Below are 14,084 nucleotides of genomic sequence, written 5' to 3'. Positions count from 1 at the left end.
CTCGGGGAACTAATCCGGGGAACTTGGACGTTATGCCCGGCGGAAAAGTGTCAATGGTTGTTATCTAAATAGCACGATCGTGTAGCTAGCATACCATGGCTCAAGATTAGATGTTATCATAATCGAACATGGCTGAACGCAAGGGAAGTTCGTGGGCGTGGCTGGCTGTATTGCCTGTCATCTTGGCCGCTGCGTTTACAGTGTATCCTGATGTCTTTGGACGTTCTGGACCAGAGGCCTTGCCCTCCGTGAGGATTAAGCAGGGGACTGTTATTGGGAAGTTTGTTGATGACGGGACGTTTCCTGAACCGTTGGAGGGATTCATGGGGATTCCGTATGCGGTGCCTCCGGTTGGTGAACGACGGTTCAGACACGCTGAGCCTGTGGGTGAGAGCAATGAGACGATTGAAGCTTACTATCTAGGACCAAGGTAAGTTCCCAAAACATCATGATGACGTTGGTACTGACCGTTGAAGATGTCCTGGCATACAACTTGTCCCTTTCCTCAAAGACCCCATTCTGGGACCAGATTATGAATCAGAGGACTGTCTCACCATCAACATCTGGCGTAAGAAGGGCCATACACCAAGCAAGGGGAAACTTCCCGTTGCGGTCTTGATTCCTGGAGGAGCGTTCAATCGTGGTGCTGCGAGGATGCATAATTCGCATACCATGCTTGCCTTCTCAGAAGAGCCATACATCGCTGTTAGCATGCAATATCGCATTGGTGTCTTCGGAGGACTGAACACTGAGTTGACTGCTAAAGAAGGTCTGCTGAACCTCGGACTGAAGGATGTGTATGTTGCGCTTGAGTGGGTTCAAGAGAACATTGCTACGTTTGGTGGTGATCCTGACGATGTTACCATCATGGGACTGAGTGCTGCAGCTCACGGTGCAAGTAGCCTCCGTTTTTGCCTCAAGCTGTTACTGACAACTACAGATTGGACATCTCATCATGGACATCAATCAGCCAAAGAAGCTCTTCCACAAAGCAATCATGGACTCAGGAGCCCATACCGCACGCGCAGTCCATCCTCCAAACGCTGCTCTCAATACCCAGCATTTTCGGGAACTTCTCGACCTGACACCATGCTCACACTTCAAGAACCTCAAAGACCCCAAGATCCTCACTTGTCTTCGAGGACTTCCTTCAGAGACTGTGGACAGAGCAGGAAAAGAGGTATTTAGACGTTCAGATCCTTCTATTCGTTGGGCATGGCAACCTGTCATCGACGGAGACGTCATTTCACGCCGACCTATTGAAGCATGGAAGTCTGGCAAGTTCCACAGAGTTCCCATATTGACGGGTTCAGCTGCGAACGAGGGTGCTTTCTACGTTCCCCGAACGGCCGATAAACCTGAAGATTTCACGGGCTTCTTTCGTGAGCTTCTCCCGCATCTCACAAAGGCTGAAGTTGCGGAACTTGAGAAGTTGTATCCTGATCCTTCCACAAACCCTGACTCACCACATCTCGACACTCGTGGTATTCCTGGCGTAGGATCACAGTATAAACGCCTCGAGACAGCATACGGTCATTACGCATATACATGCCCCGTCCGCCAAACCGTAATTTGGTCAACATACCACCCCAACGCCGAACCCGCGTATCTATACCACTGGGCACTCAACAAGACCGCCCTCTTTGGCGCAAATCACGGTGATCAAATGCGCTATCAGACATTTAACCGTGAAGTTCGTGAGATTTCGCCTGCGCAGAGAGAAGTAGCTGGGCAGTTCCACGCGTATTGTACTGGTTTCATCACAAAGGGCGATCCGAACGCTATAAAGGGCAAATTTGCAAGTAGGCCAGAGTGGACACCGTTTGAAGGAGGGAAGGGAAAGACGATGTTGCTGGGAAGGGGAAATGATGAGAGGGCTGGGGGGACGGGGGTTGGTAAGGCAGCTGAGTTGGTTGACTTTACATGGGGGGATGAGCAGTGTGAGTTTTGGTGGAGGGTTTCGTCAAAGTGGGAGGATTAGACAGACGTTGAATGAAACTAAGCTGTTGATTCAGAGTGCATGACTCCGTCGAACAAGTGAAGGTGTTGAGTCCGGAGAAACAAACATCGCCTCGACTAACTTAGCCCATGTCTACCCCATCTTGCCAAGAAACCCTGGGATCAATAACCTAGCATCGTGCATAACCATCTGGTCACATTGATTCCTTTACGTAAAACCAGTGTCAAAGTGGAACACCCCAGATTTCACGCATAGGTTCCCGAGTCATCACCGAATCCGGGGTACGCAGGGTCAAAGGACCAAAGCTTCAATTGAGTCTAACCAACACTAACTAAACAAACAAACACTCATGACATCATAAACCATCTCCCACAACTAACTAGTAGGAGTATCGGAAGTTGGGGTTCTCAAAGTCAGTGAGATCCTGCAACACGGCATTCTCATCCTCCACAACAGGACCCTGAGCGTCACGAAGACGGTTTCGACGGATGAGCACGAAGCGCAGAGCAATCGCAATGACGACTTGGCCTGCTACACTGCCGATAATGAGCTTGCAACCGGTCTGGTAGATTGGTGCTTCGGAGCCGATGAAGCCGTGGGGACCGATGATGTTGCCGATGCAGTATGCGAGGAACACAAAGGCTGTGGCGGTGGTTCGCTTTGTGTAGCCGCCGACGTTTGAGGCGGGCATTTGAAGGGCTACGATGAGGGCTCCGACGAAGGAAGCGCACTAAATAGTTAGTAAGGGTGCGATTGAGGAAGGTTGGGGACTTACCATGTAGTAACCAGCGAGTAGGCCGCCCTTGTTGGAGCGAGGAAGTTGCCAGAAGAGCGTAACAGCAATGAGCGTGGGCAGAAGCCAAACACACATGACGATTGTCCTCACGTTCTTGAACTTGGACGCAACATACGGTCCTGTAAACATGAAGATGGCGTTGCAAGCACCGTATGGAATACCATACGCCGTCGTCAACAGCGCATCATGCGTGAACCCCTTAACAATCAGCTTGGAAAAGTTCGCAATACCACCATTGATAACCTCATTCAACAGCACAAAGAAGAACAGCAACCAGATCTGCGAGTCCACAAAGACCTCTCTGATCTGATTCCACTTGATCTTCCTATTAAACACACCAGTCTTGTTCCTCGCGCTCTGCGCAATCAGCATCGCGCGCTCCTCAACGCTGAATCTCTTCGCAGTGAGGATGTTGTTGGGCAGGAAGAAAAACAGGACTATACCCCAACAGATGGTCAGTCCGCCGCAGAGCACGTAGATGGTCCGCCAGACATCCCACCCCTTGGCTTGGCCGACGCCGTAGAAGAGAATGCCGCCGAACATGGCGCCGAAGCCGTTGAAGCAGTAGAATAGACCTGCGCGCGCAGGCTGTGTCTCACGGCGGAACCATTGCGAGACGATGAGCATGAAGGCTGGTGTGATTACAGCTTCGAAAGCGCCGAGGAGGAAACGACAGACTGCTAGACCAGCGAAGTTTTGACATGCTGCTGTGAGGCAGAGAATAGAACCCCAGGTAATAACGAACGTGCTGACGATAGTACCTGTTGGCAAACGCTGCGCGAGGTACGAAGCAGGCCACTCAGCAACAAGGTACGCAAAGTAAAAAATGGAAGCCATCCAGGAGTATTCATCCGAAGTCATGCCAGTCGTTGAAAAGAGATCAAAGACAGCTGAGTAGCCGAGGGCTTGCTTATCGACATATTGAAGGAGATACGTTCCGCAGAGCAGCGGCATGAGAGACCAGTCGACTTTTCTGCGGAGTTTCTTGAGGGCGTCTTCATCAGCCATGAGCTCGCTTAGACGGGAGTGAGCGATGCCATGTTGCTGGAGGAAGAGCTCTGCCTCGTCGAGGTCAGTGACGGTGCCGTTCTTGATGTCTGCCTCTACGTCGTCGTGGTCAAGAGGGATGATCTTCTTGTCCACCTCGATGTCGTTTTTATCAGCCATGATGAGTATTGCAAGTGATCAGAGAGGAGATGATCGAGAGAGATTCCCGTCCTGCTGGATGGAAACAAGCAGCGACTGAGCGCCCTTTTTGAACCCGGGGGCGATTATACGATTCATGATCTGGGGTATCAGTAGGTGGAGCCAAAGTTGCGATAAGTTGAGAAAATGAGTGGAGGTGCTGAGATACCGCTAGCCAGGGGTTGTTTCCCTCAGTGCATCCACTCTAGCCACTGTACTGAGATAGGTAAGTTAACTAAAAGATGCGGGGGAATGAGCTGATGGGGTTGGTTGGTGGTGCCTAGGTTTTCCCGCGGAAAACAAAAAAAAAAAAGAGGGCGGTGGAGAAAGCGGAGGCTAGAATTGGGAGCGAAGGAGGAGATAGGATGTTAGGTTTGGAGATACTCGTGGGTAGAGAGATAAACTTGGCGTGTTTGTATATCTGATAGATGAGAGATGAGCTGATGATTGTTTTGATAGGGAGTTGAGTGCGTCATTGATTGAGGGGTGGTGATGGATTGAGATGGAGATGACGAGGAGATATGTGAACATAGCTGAATGTTGAACATTGCACATTGACAACATCGACGTAACATGCAGGAATGAGCAACTCCAGTATCAATCCTCACCGTACTCAATTCGCCAAACAATCTCAAAGATCACCCATTTCATTGTCTATCTCATTTTATACTCCCACCAACACCACGCTCCCAACATCAATCAACCCCCAAGACTCCAAACCCTCTTCCCAGCAAACCACGTCTCCCTAATCTCAGCCTTCAACAACGTCCTGCTATCCCACTCCATATCCGCCACAACCAAGTCCGCAAACTTGCCCACCTCCAGCGTCCCAACCCTCCCATCCTGAAAAACACTCCTCGCTGCGCCCTGCGACCCTGCAACTACCGCCTCGCAGACGCCAAGCTTGAAATGCTCATTCACCACCTCCTCACAGTCTGGCTCCCGCGCTGAACGTCGTGTAGCCGCCACGTACACATTGTGCAGGGGGTTCCAGGGCGCCGTGGGAGAGTCGCTGCCTAGGGCGAGGAGGGCGCCTGAGTCGGCGAATTCGCGGTATGCGAAGGCGCGGTCGCGACGGGGGCCGATGAGACGGGGCCATGCGCGCAGAATGGCTGGGTCGGCGTGGACTGGCTGGATGGAAGCTGTGAGGCCGAGTTTACCAAGGCGTTGTGCGTCTTCGGGGGATGAGACTTCGAGATGTTCGATCCGGTGTCTGGCTCCTGGCTTGCCGTACTTCTCGAGCATGTCGACCGCCATGTGAATCGCTGCGTCACCGATGGCATGAAGGGCTATTTGGATTCCTGCATCAGCGGCCTGTTTAACCACAGGTTCCAGATCCTCTCTTGACCAGAACGGCGGCGGTGAAGCAACTGAAGAATACGGTTCTGAGAGATATGCCGTGCATGCATCGATGATGCCGTCGCAGATGATCTTGATACCCGCGATGCGAAGATCAGGCGACGTCTCAAGACTATACTGCTTCGCAAGTTCAATCGCCCTGTCAACCTGCCTCATACGCTCTTCAACTGTATCAGCAGGTTTAACGATCCAATACGCCGTAACACGCATGGCCACATCGGGATATCTCCTCTTCAGCTCAACGAGACTCTCCCAGCTGTACTCATCCATCGCCATCTCGATTATCCCCGTGTATCCTGACGCATGGTACGCTTTGAACGCAGCGAGCATACACTCAATCCGCTCCTCATTCGACGCAAGCTGCGCAAGTGTCGGCCAGACAATCGACAGGATGGACGCTTCGCTGAGAACACCAGATGGTTTGCCGTTCTCATCCCTCTCGATGATACCACCCGGCGGATCCTCCAGATCAGCGACTTTCATCTCCTTCAAGCCCGCGGAATTGCACCACGTCGAGTGCATGTCCTTTGTATCAACATAAATCGGCCTCTCGTCAATCTCATCCAGAATCTTGGCCGTTACTCCATCCGGCGTCATGGAGTGCATCCAACCCTTTGCCATGATCCGCGGAACATCCGGATTCGCTTTTGCGTACGTGCGCAGCTCGTGAAGAATATCATCCAGATTCTTACATCCCTCCAGCGCAATCTTTCTCAACGACTGGCCCAGTAGCAAAAGATGCATATGCCCATCTACAAAACCCGGCAGAACCGTCTTCCCCGCGAGATCCTGCGTGACAACATCATCCCCTGTGACTTTGGCCTGTACTTCATCTTTCGTACCGACGGCTTGAATAATGCCGTCTTTTATGTACATGCTCTCAGCAAAGGTAGGTTCGTCGGCCAAACTGGCGACAGTCCTCGAGAGGATCTTGCCATTGATGAAGAGAGTCATACTGGGGTAAAAGTTCTGTGTGAGCAAAGAACAGGTTTTTTGTGGCGGCGTATTGGGTACTTATATAAATTTATCGGCCTTCTTGATTTGGGCCGCGTCCATGCGGGAGCCACTCAAGTGGGCTAGATGTGCCTATCACCAAATTCGGGGCTTGATGGTGGGGTGAAGAACCGTCCAATGTGGTTGAGATGCAATGCGCTGTGAGACAAAATGCATGCAGTTTGATATGGCATTTACTGATAGGTCCTTCACTCACGTATCTTTTAACCCTTCAAAGATCTTCATCACCATGCATTTATGAAGCATCCTCGTGCCTGACATTATTTACAGTACAACCTCGGCATCGTCATGTCCGGCACCGGCCTTGAACTCGTGGGGACCCTTGAATTTTAACATGTCATCGCCTACTTGTCTAATTGGCTGCTTTTCTGGTAACAACGGGTCTGTGAAAATCGCTCACCGAGATGATCTTATCAGATGGAACGTCATCTGATCTGATCTAATGCACGCAATTCGTACAGTATCAGGTTTTCCGAGACCGAGGTCTGGGTATTTCGCCTCCACCGTTTTTCTTCTGTGACGCTAAGCAACGATGTACCCTTCCTGGAAATAACTGTCTTGTCAAAGTAATGCATGAGATGAGCGCGGCCTGGGGCATATCATAGAGCCGCATGTTCTGAGGTATGCTTTCGTTGGTATTGATCAACTTGCTGGAGGAAGTGGAGTCAAAGTTGCGTGATGAGCACCATGGTTGGATAAATGTAGGCGTAGCATGCTACCGGTCTCACAATCGAAATTGAACTTAAGCCGAAGAAGCCATCGTGGGCCGAAAGTGACTGTGGCGCTTACAGCATGGCAAGCTCTCGTCGTCAGCGCAGGTCCCAGAGCCAACACCACAGTCAAAGAATAATCTAAGCAACAAGCCTTTTGTTACTGGCGCGGAAAACACCATGTGAGCACGTATGGTACAATCTCGCCTCCATCACAGGCCGCGATGCCGTAGGATGAAGTTCAATACCCTGCGGATTCCCCTTTCTCCTCTCCCTTGACGCGCATTTCATCCTCGATCATCTTGTGGCGTTGCCCGAACCCTCTCATCACGTCAGTCTCGCAGTTTTGGTTCCATCAGCAGACCTCCCGTAGGTAAAGAGCACAACAAGCTCTGTTTTTTCCTTTGAACCTTTGACGGTACAACTCGACAAGTTGTCGGTCACATGCGATGATGAACATATCAAGGCTTTTTGGGCGGAGCCGTTCGAACATGGAGAGTGATGGTGCTTTTAAGGGCTAATTGGGCGGTAGAGAAGGGGTCAAGGTTTTTATTACGTGTTTCGTCGCGGCGTCAATGGCTGGGCGGTCGGGAGGCTTAAAATTAACATCGTGGATGACCCTGTTGCTGCGTTAAGTTTGCTTCATGAGCTCTGTCACGATCACGCAGCAATTCAATGAATTCTCCGATGCGGGGTTCCTCATATAGATACTTGTAATCATACTTCTTTTGTGTTGGAACAGATGTCGAATTGACCTCAAAGAAGTCACATGGTCGCCTTGTCTGAACAAAGAACATCATGGGTTGACGACAACATCAAATGCGGAGATGGGCTTTGCGATAACTTGACAACGGGCACATCACATTATACAGACGGACGATGTCGACAAAACATTGACCTTCAATGTTGCTGTCTATTACCTGAGATCCTGCCAGGTTGAGAAATGCCAGCGACCCCTTATTTCGTCTCGTCACGCATCGAGTCTCCGTCTACGGCTCGAAGTACAACCGTTGACCATCACCACTACGCTAAAACGGCAAGTTCTCTATTTCTCTTTATCTCAGAATTGTACTAACATCACAAGTATAGCTCACAAAATGACCGTAGAGTACGAATGTGGCTTCAGCATCTACCCTCCTCTCCCCCCAACACCCTTCAACCAATCCCTCTACGCTCTCTTCCTCGCTCGCCTCAGAACAACATTCTCCTCCCGACTCCATCCCTTCACCTCCAAACCGCTCCTCATAGCCGACGCCGACGCCGCCTTCTACTACTTCACACTCCCCTAGTTCCCTAAAATCCCCGCCAATCCTGAACACTGTAACTACTTCCTAAGTTTCCGCCTCAGCTTCGGAGACGGTGGTTTACCACTCGAAGCGGCTGTTGCTCATGTCCTCGAGGTACTCGTTATTGCGAAGGAGTGTTTTGGGGAAAGTGTTAGGTACTGGAATGGGATGCATAGGATGCGGTGTAATAAGCAGTGGGGGTATTATACACTTGGAGATGTTGAGGAGGCGGAGAAGGAGGTCAGGAAGTTATGCAGGAGTATGGACTTCAAGGTTACAGCGATGGAGACGGTGGTGGAAACACTGGAGGAAAGTAATGTCGTGGAAGTTGGACCTCTAGCCCTGCTTGGCTAGAGTCTTCTTGTCTACATTTGTCCCAGTTACCTTCGATCACAAGCCCCCCAGCTCTACCAATTTCCCGATAAAGCATTAACTCGCAACTCAACCTTAAAGATTGGGCCAAGTGCTCTCCCAATGATAGTAAGCTACAGGCGAACCTTTCCTACATTTGACAGGGTCATTTTGCTGCACTAGCACGATGTTTCGTATATCCGCCGGATCTACTACTGAATCAGTTAGCAGATACCGAAACTTCTGTCGGAGCGCTCTTGGAGTTTGACAGTACTTTGCCAGTAGTCTTTTTGCCTAAGGGGGCATCTCTGGGTCATCCAGCGTTGTCAAGAGACTGGGCTTCGCCTTGACCCCATTCTCAACTTAGACACGCGGTCCCATTGGATGGAGCGTAAAGCGAGGACTTTTACTCTACAATATTGTTTGTCAGCCAGGGCCATGACAGGAGAGACTTGAACACACATTAGCTCAACCGATTCAGCGAAAATCTATAACACCGGCAATGCTGTTCTGATCCCAAGCAAGGCATCAGAGATACAAGTACGGAAAGCTGTTCATGAACCCGTTGATCAGACACACTTGAGCTCAAAGCCTGCGCCTCCTTACATGAGATAGCCAGCTTATCAGTCAGACTTGGACGTAACGCTCTGGTCAGGCTCGTGGATTCTGAAGGATGCTGGTCGGTAGCATTGAGGTGTCAGCAATTGTGCGCGACTTTCCAATCCATCTTGCCAGCATTTCCTTGCGTTGGATCCCAGGATTTCCCATCTCCCTTTGATGCAAGCCTCACTCACACAGTCCTAGATGATCTAGTTGGAGCTTACCTTGGGTACTCAAGAACTCCATGAGTGGAGCAAGCTTGAGTCCATTGAGGGAGTAGGGGAGCCCTTCTGTCTCCGAATCTCGCATCTTTAGCCACTTATCCAGTGGAGGATGTGTGGTTTATGTTTTTGTCGCTACATCTGAGCCGAGAATTGGTCGTGGCGCATTTGCTTGCAAAGTTGCAATAATGAAAAAAGAGCTTGAGCTCTGGATGCAGCTGTACTTCGCACTCAGCGGAGTACTTCTTCTGTGAGCTTCAAGAAATGTTGTTCGATCTACTTCTATCAGACTCCCCTCCATTGTCTTTGCGGATGTGCGTTCATACGTTTGTGCGTCTCACAGGAAGTCCTGGATCTCGAGTCCACTCATTTGGCGATAACTTCATTTGCCATTCTTTGCCAATGCAAACAAAAGGGAGGCAGACACCTGACACCGCGAACCATCTACACTTGTAACTGGCAAAAAGGAGGTGATCTCTGCTAGTGCAGCGGCTTTATCATGCCTGTAGGCCTCTGAATCCTTTCTTGGACATGTACATATGCGAAAGTTTGTACATGACGCTTAATTTATGGTTCATGTTTCGAAGCAAGATTTGTAGGTTAGAGTGTCGCGAGTCTGGTCAAATGGATTAGATGTTTGTTTAAGCCTCCAAACTAAGAGCAAATTCTGCATAAATTCTGGAGCAAACAGCTCGCCGCTGCCAGCGCCAGGCAGGAGCGCGAAGCAATGCTGCTCGACCATCGACATCCATCTCCCCTCAACTCCATCCCAACTCTCCATCGCAGCACCTCTTCTATCCTCGCCCTCTTAAACGCATTCCTTCACCTCAAACCATCCTCATCATGTCTTTTGACTGCGGCTTCGACATCTTCCCCATCCTCTGCCCAACCCCCGAGAACAAAATGAGGTACGCCGAATTCCTCGACGACCTAACAACCGTCTACAAGACCGACGAAGAAGCCCGTCTCCTCATCCTCCCCTCCGACGCCGACTTCCCCAAGTTTTTCGACAAGCGCTTCGTCCACTTCGCGCTCACCAACAACCCGCGCATCCCCGCCGACCCCAACAACTGCGACCTGTTCTACAGCCTGCGCAGCACGAGCGTCTTCGACGCCGCCGTCATCGACACCGTCAAGGAGATCTTCGTCATCGCGCAGCACCATTTTGGAAGCCGCGTGCACTTCTGGACCGATGAGAGCGTCATCTACACGAAGGGAGAGGTCCTCCGCTCGGAGTGGGAGGTCTCCAAGAGAGAGGATGTCTCGGACTCGAAGTGAATGCGAGAAGCGCGCTTATTCTGACCCCGATGCTTCCGATTACGCTATGCTACTGGGGGGTTTATACGCCCGCATCTGCCGATGTTGCACGGCAGTCGTGGCATGGGCTTACTTTGGGTCGGGGCTGACGTTGGGACCGAAGGAATGGAAATAAGCACCAGTGTGGTTTATTTTATTAGATCATAAGGCAAAAGTGACAGATCAGTTCATTCTGATACAGGGATATCTCCAGCCAACACACAAACAAAAAGACAAGTTTAACCATAGCGTGCTCCGATACGTCCAAAACTCTAGCCAAAATTCAGGGTGTCATGTCTCGGTCCATTTAGAGCAGTGCTACTGGGAACGCATTAGCTTTGGCATTCGGCTTGAAGTGATTGTCTTGCTGACCTGATCGAGCTTCCCATGACTTGTAAGGATCAGCTGGCTTTTTTGTAGGGTCGACAGAGCCTGCCAGCTTCCTCTGGATCTTTTCCTTGAGTGAAGGTTTATGAGGTGTTGTTTCAAGACCTGGTTTGTTAGTGGGAGTGATTGAGAGGATGTGAGAGAGACATACCAGGCTTGGTACTTGTTGAAGGCTTTGTTGTGTCAACAAGTGTTGTCTCGGAGACGTTGGCGATCTTGTATGTAGGGTTCGACATGTTGAAGATGTTGTTTGTTGTTTTATAAGTGTGTGTGTAGTGTAGAGTGCTTCTTGAGTGTAGTGTAAATGTCTTGTAGACTGCAAACTGTATTGATGCTGATGTATCTTGATCTGATGCCTCAAATCTCGGGGGCACAGCTTCTACTTATACTCAGACAGAACTTACACACCATCAAGCGATTGAGTCACAAACGTTAAAAAATGACATCTCAGCGCCCTTGAAATGGATCACATCTTGTCAGCCCTGCATGATTGAAGGCTTTCGATCCGACTCCGAGTGACACATTCCGCACTCTGCATCACCACTCGGCGTGCCAAAAGCAGTATAAACCCCTGTAAGCCGAGCTGAACCAAGTGGGTACTTGACCCCGACTCTCCATTATTGTCGAGCCGAGTCCCTCGAGTTCGAGCCGAAGCCACTCATTGTCAAGCCGAGTCCTCGAATCTCATGCCGAGTCCACCAAGCCAAGCCGAGTACTCTATTTTCAGGCCGAACCCCACATTTGACACTCTATTTTCTCATCAAACGCAACACCCACACAATTTCGAGGCCGATATCTCAAGCCGAAGCAACCTCCAAGCCGAGAATCAAGATTTATCATCATCGGATTCATCAGCATTTTTCAATGGCACCATGTCAACGGCCCCTCTCCTCCTACGCCTAAACGGTCGTCCGCAAGCCTGCGATCCATGTCGAGCGCGGAAAGTAGCCTGCGACCACGGCCAGCCAACCTGTTCACGCTGCAGAAAGCGGAACGAGACATGCGTCTACACCGTTTCGGGCGCCACGGTCAAGAAGCAACGGCTTCGGTCCCCCGTCCGCACCGAACCTCAACCTCCACCTCCACCGAGCAATGACTCGACGCCTTCACCCGCCGTGGCTCCTGGTTATCTCGGCTTCACCAGTCACAATGCTGTCTTTGAAGAAACGCGCAATAGCCTCTCGCTCGTCCACGGGCCACCCGTTGAAGTCGTTGAGCCGAGGGCGCCGAGGGGTAGAAGTGTGATTGACCTCCCGTCTCACTTGAGGGAGATGAGTCTTTACGTTCTTCGGTGTTTACCTCAGTCTCAACATGATGTTATGGCGCATAGACTTCACTGTCTCACAGACGGGTGGATCTTTAGAGCTATTCAGGAGATTATCGACACGCTTCATAGAGATTGGGGACGGTATCTCTCATCGCGAGATGATGCGGACTTGGATGTCGTGGCGCGGCATGTAAGCAATAACACGGCGAGGCCTCTGCGCGATGAGCATTCGAGTGCAAAGGCTTGGACTGATCAATTCACGGGGAGTAATATCCGATGGGAGTCGGTGGGATTGATCTGGACGTATTGGGATGGCTCGCCGAGTTTTGATGCGCCGGTTGTGGTGAAGTGTTTGGGGTATTGCATTGAGCTGGCGAGACATTTCACACCTGGGAATGACATTATGCTGTATCTTTGCTACCGACGAGTCACCACTGAGTCTCTCGTCTCAGGCGATGCAGGTAAGTTTATGTTCACCCTTAAGTTGACAATCACTGATGATCGCAGGTTTGACATGCTGGCGCTACTTTGCAGAGACCGTTGCACTCCTCACATTCCTTGGTCGACACGTCGGATCAGAAGACACAAACTACATCCCCTCTCTCTGCTCCGAACACAGACGTCGCATCACCGCCCGCGTCTTCAACATCGACAAAGTACTCGTCTCCTTCACAGGCCGTCCACCGCTGCTCAGCCGCCGCTTCTTCTCATCCCCTCTGCCACTCGACCTGACAGACTTGGATCTTGAGTCTGATCAAGCTACTATCCGTCATGCGGTGCAAGAGCTCGACTCCAATGGGTTTCGACACGTCGGTGATCTGAAAGGATCGTCTATGGTTAGGGCGCGGTCGCAGATTGCCTACATTAAGGATGAGCTTCTTGAGATTGCACTTGCGAATAGCGTCAAGGTCACTTTTGAGAGTCTAACGTACGTCACTTCATGTTTCCGAGTTCTCTGCTGATAAGGGTAGTGAGATCAAGGCTCGCGCTGAGAGGACGTATGAGAGCTTCCCAGCCAATCTCATCCATCGACCTGACGAACTCGACGACCCAGACTGCGATGTTCAAAAAGTATATTCACGAATTCTTATCCGACTAGAACACATGCAGAATCTCTTCTTTGTAGAGAGATTATTACTTCGTCTCGGTCACATTGATGAGAACCGGTTACTCCCGATCAGTTTCGAGATGGTCACCTTGACACTTCTCTTCTGGACACACCAAGACCGCTTCTCGGGCATGAGACGAGACTTTGAATGGCTTGTACGTTACTCAATCCATCATCCTTTCCCAATCTAACACCTGCAGCTCATGGCCTTCGCCGCCCCCGGAGGCGGTATCCTCTGTCTCGAACTCCTCCGCCCAACATTCCGCGGCACCCATCCCGACTGCCCCAAACTCAGCCGGTCCGCCATAATCCAAAAACTCAGTCTACTAATCGGCTTCCTCGACTGGGTCCGACCTCCCGCCCCCAACGCTGATCTCTGCGCAGACTGCAAAGCTGTTATACAGGGTGTCCTGGACCATAACCTCAACGCGCCGATTGCAGGCGGAGGAGCGCTGGATACTCTGGATTGGGATATTCCGACACAGTTGGATTTTAATTTTGATCTTTTGGATACGTTTGATTGGTTAAGGCCGGAGCAGTTAAG

General features: G+C 50.8%; 6 protein-coding genes across 6 annotated transcripts; 3 read left to right on the top strand and 3 right to left on the bottom strand.

Annotated features, from left to right (window-relative positions):
- Nucleotides 1-128: 128 nt before the first annotated feature.
- On the top strand, nucleotides 129-1,981 carry J7337_000156 (uncharacterized protein; the record flags this gene model as incomplete). The annotated part of the gene is made up of 3 exons (XM_044817920.1): nucleotides 129-430; nucleotides 477-858; nucleotides 941-1,981. The coding sequence occupies 3 exons, from the start codon at nucleotides 129-131 to the stop codon at nucleotides 1,979-1,981; spliced, it is 1,725 nt and encodes a 574-aa protein (XP_044685622.1).
- A 358-nt stretch (nucleotides 1,982-2,339) lies between these two features.
- On the bottom strand, nucleotides 2,340-3,923 carry J7337_000155 (uncharacterized protein; the record flags this gene model as incomplete). The annotated part of the gene is made up of 2 exons (XM_044817919.1): nucleotides 2,340-2,690; nucleotides 2,736-3,923. The coding sequence occupies 2 exons, from the start codon at nucleotides 3,921-3,923 to the stop codon at nucleotides 2,340-2,342; spliced, it is 1,539 nt and encodes a 512-aa protein (XP_044685621.1).
- A 717-nt stretch (nucleotides 3,924-4,640) lies between these two features.
- On the bottom strand, nucleotides 4,641-6,254 carry J7337_000154 (uncharacterized protein; the record flags this gene model as incomplete). Its single annotated transcript, XM_044817918.1, has 1 exon — nucleotides 4,641-6,254. One exon carries the CDS (start codon nucleotides 6,252-6,254, stop codon nucleotides 4,641-4,643), a length of 1,614 nt encoding a protein of 537 aa, XP_044685620.1.
- A 4,071-nt stretch (nucleotides 6,255-10,325) lies between these two features.
- Nucleotides 10,326-10,760, top strand: J7337_000153 (uncharacterized protein; the record flags this gene model as incomplete). Its single annotated transcript, XM_044817917.1, has 1 exon — nucleotides 10,326-10,760. One exon carries the CDS (start codon nucleotides 10,326-10,328, stop codon nucleotides 10,758-10,760), a length of 435 nt encoding a protein of 144 aa, XP_044685619.1.
- A 325-nt stretch (nucleotides 10,761-11,085) lies between these two features.
- Nucleotides 11,086-11,401, bottom strand: J7337_000152 (uncharacterized protein; the record flags this gene model as incomplete). The annotated part of the gene is made up of 2 exons (XM_044817916.1): nucleotides 11,086-11,270; nucleotides 11,317-11,401. The coding sequence occupies 2 exons, from the start codon at nucleotides 11,399-11,401 to the stop codon at nucleotides 11,086-11,088; spliced, it is 270 nt and encodes an 89-aa protein (XP_044685618.1).
- Nucleotides 11,402-12,835: 1,434 nt separating this feature from the next.
- On the top strand, nucleotides 12,836-14,083 carry J7337_000151 (uncharacterized protein; the record flags this gene model as incomplete). Its single annotated transcript, XM_044817915.1, has 5 exons — nucleotides 12,836-12,893; nucleotides 12,940-13,360; nucleotides 13,404-13,695; nucleotides 13,741-14,024; nucleotides 14,077-14,083. 5 exons carry the CDS (start codon nucleotides 12,836-12,838, stop codon nucleotides 14,081-14,083), a joined length of 1,062 nt encoding a protein of 353 aa, XP_044685617.1.
- Nucleotide 14,084: the final 1 nt, after the last annotated feature.

Source organism: Fusarium musae, chromosome 1, assembly GCF_019915245.1.
Source record: "Fusarium musae strain F31 chromosome 1, whole genome shotgun sequence".
Classification (NCBI taxonomy): Eukaryota; Fungi; Ascomycota; class Sordariomycetes; order Hypocreales; family Nectriaceae; genus Fusarium; species Fusarium musae.
Note: the sequence above shows the minus strand (reverse complement) of the source record. Positions and strands in the feature narration are given on the sequence as shown.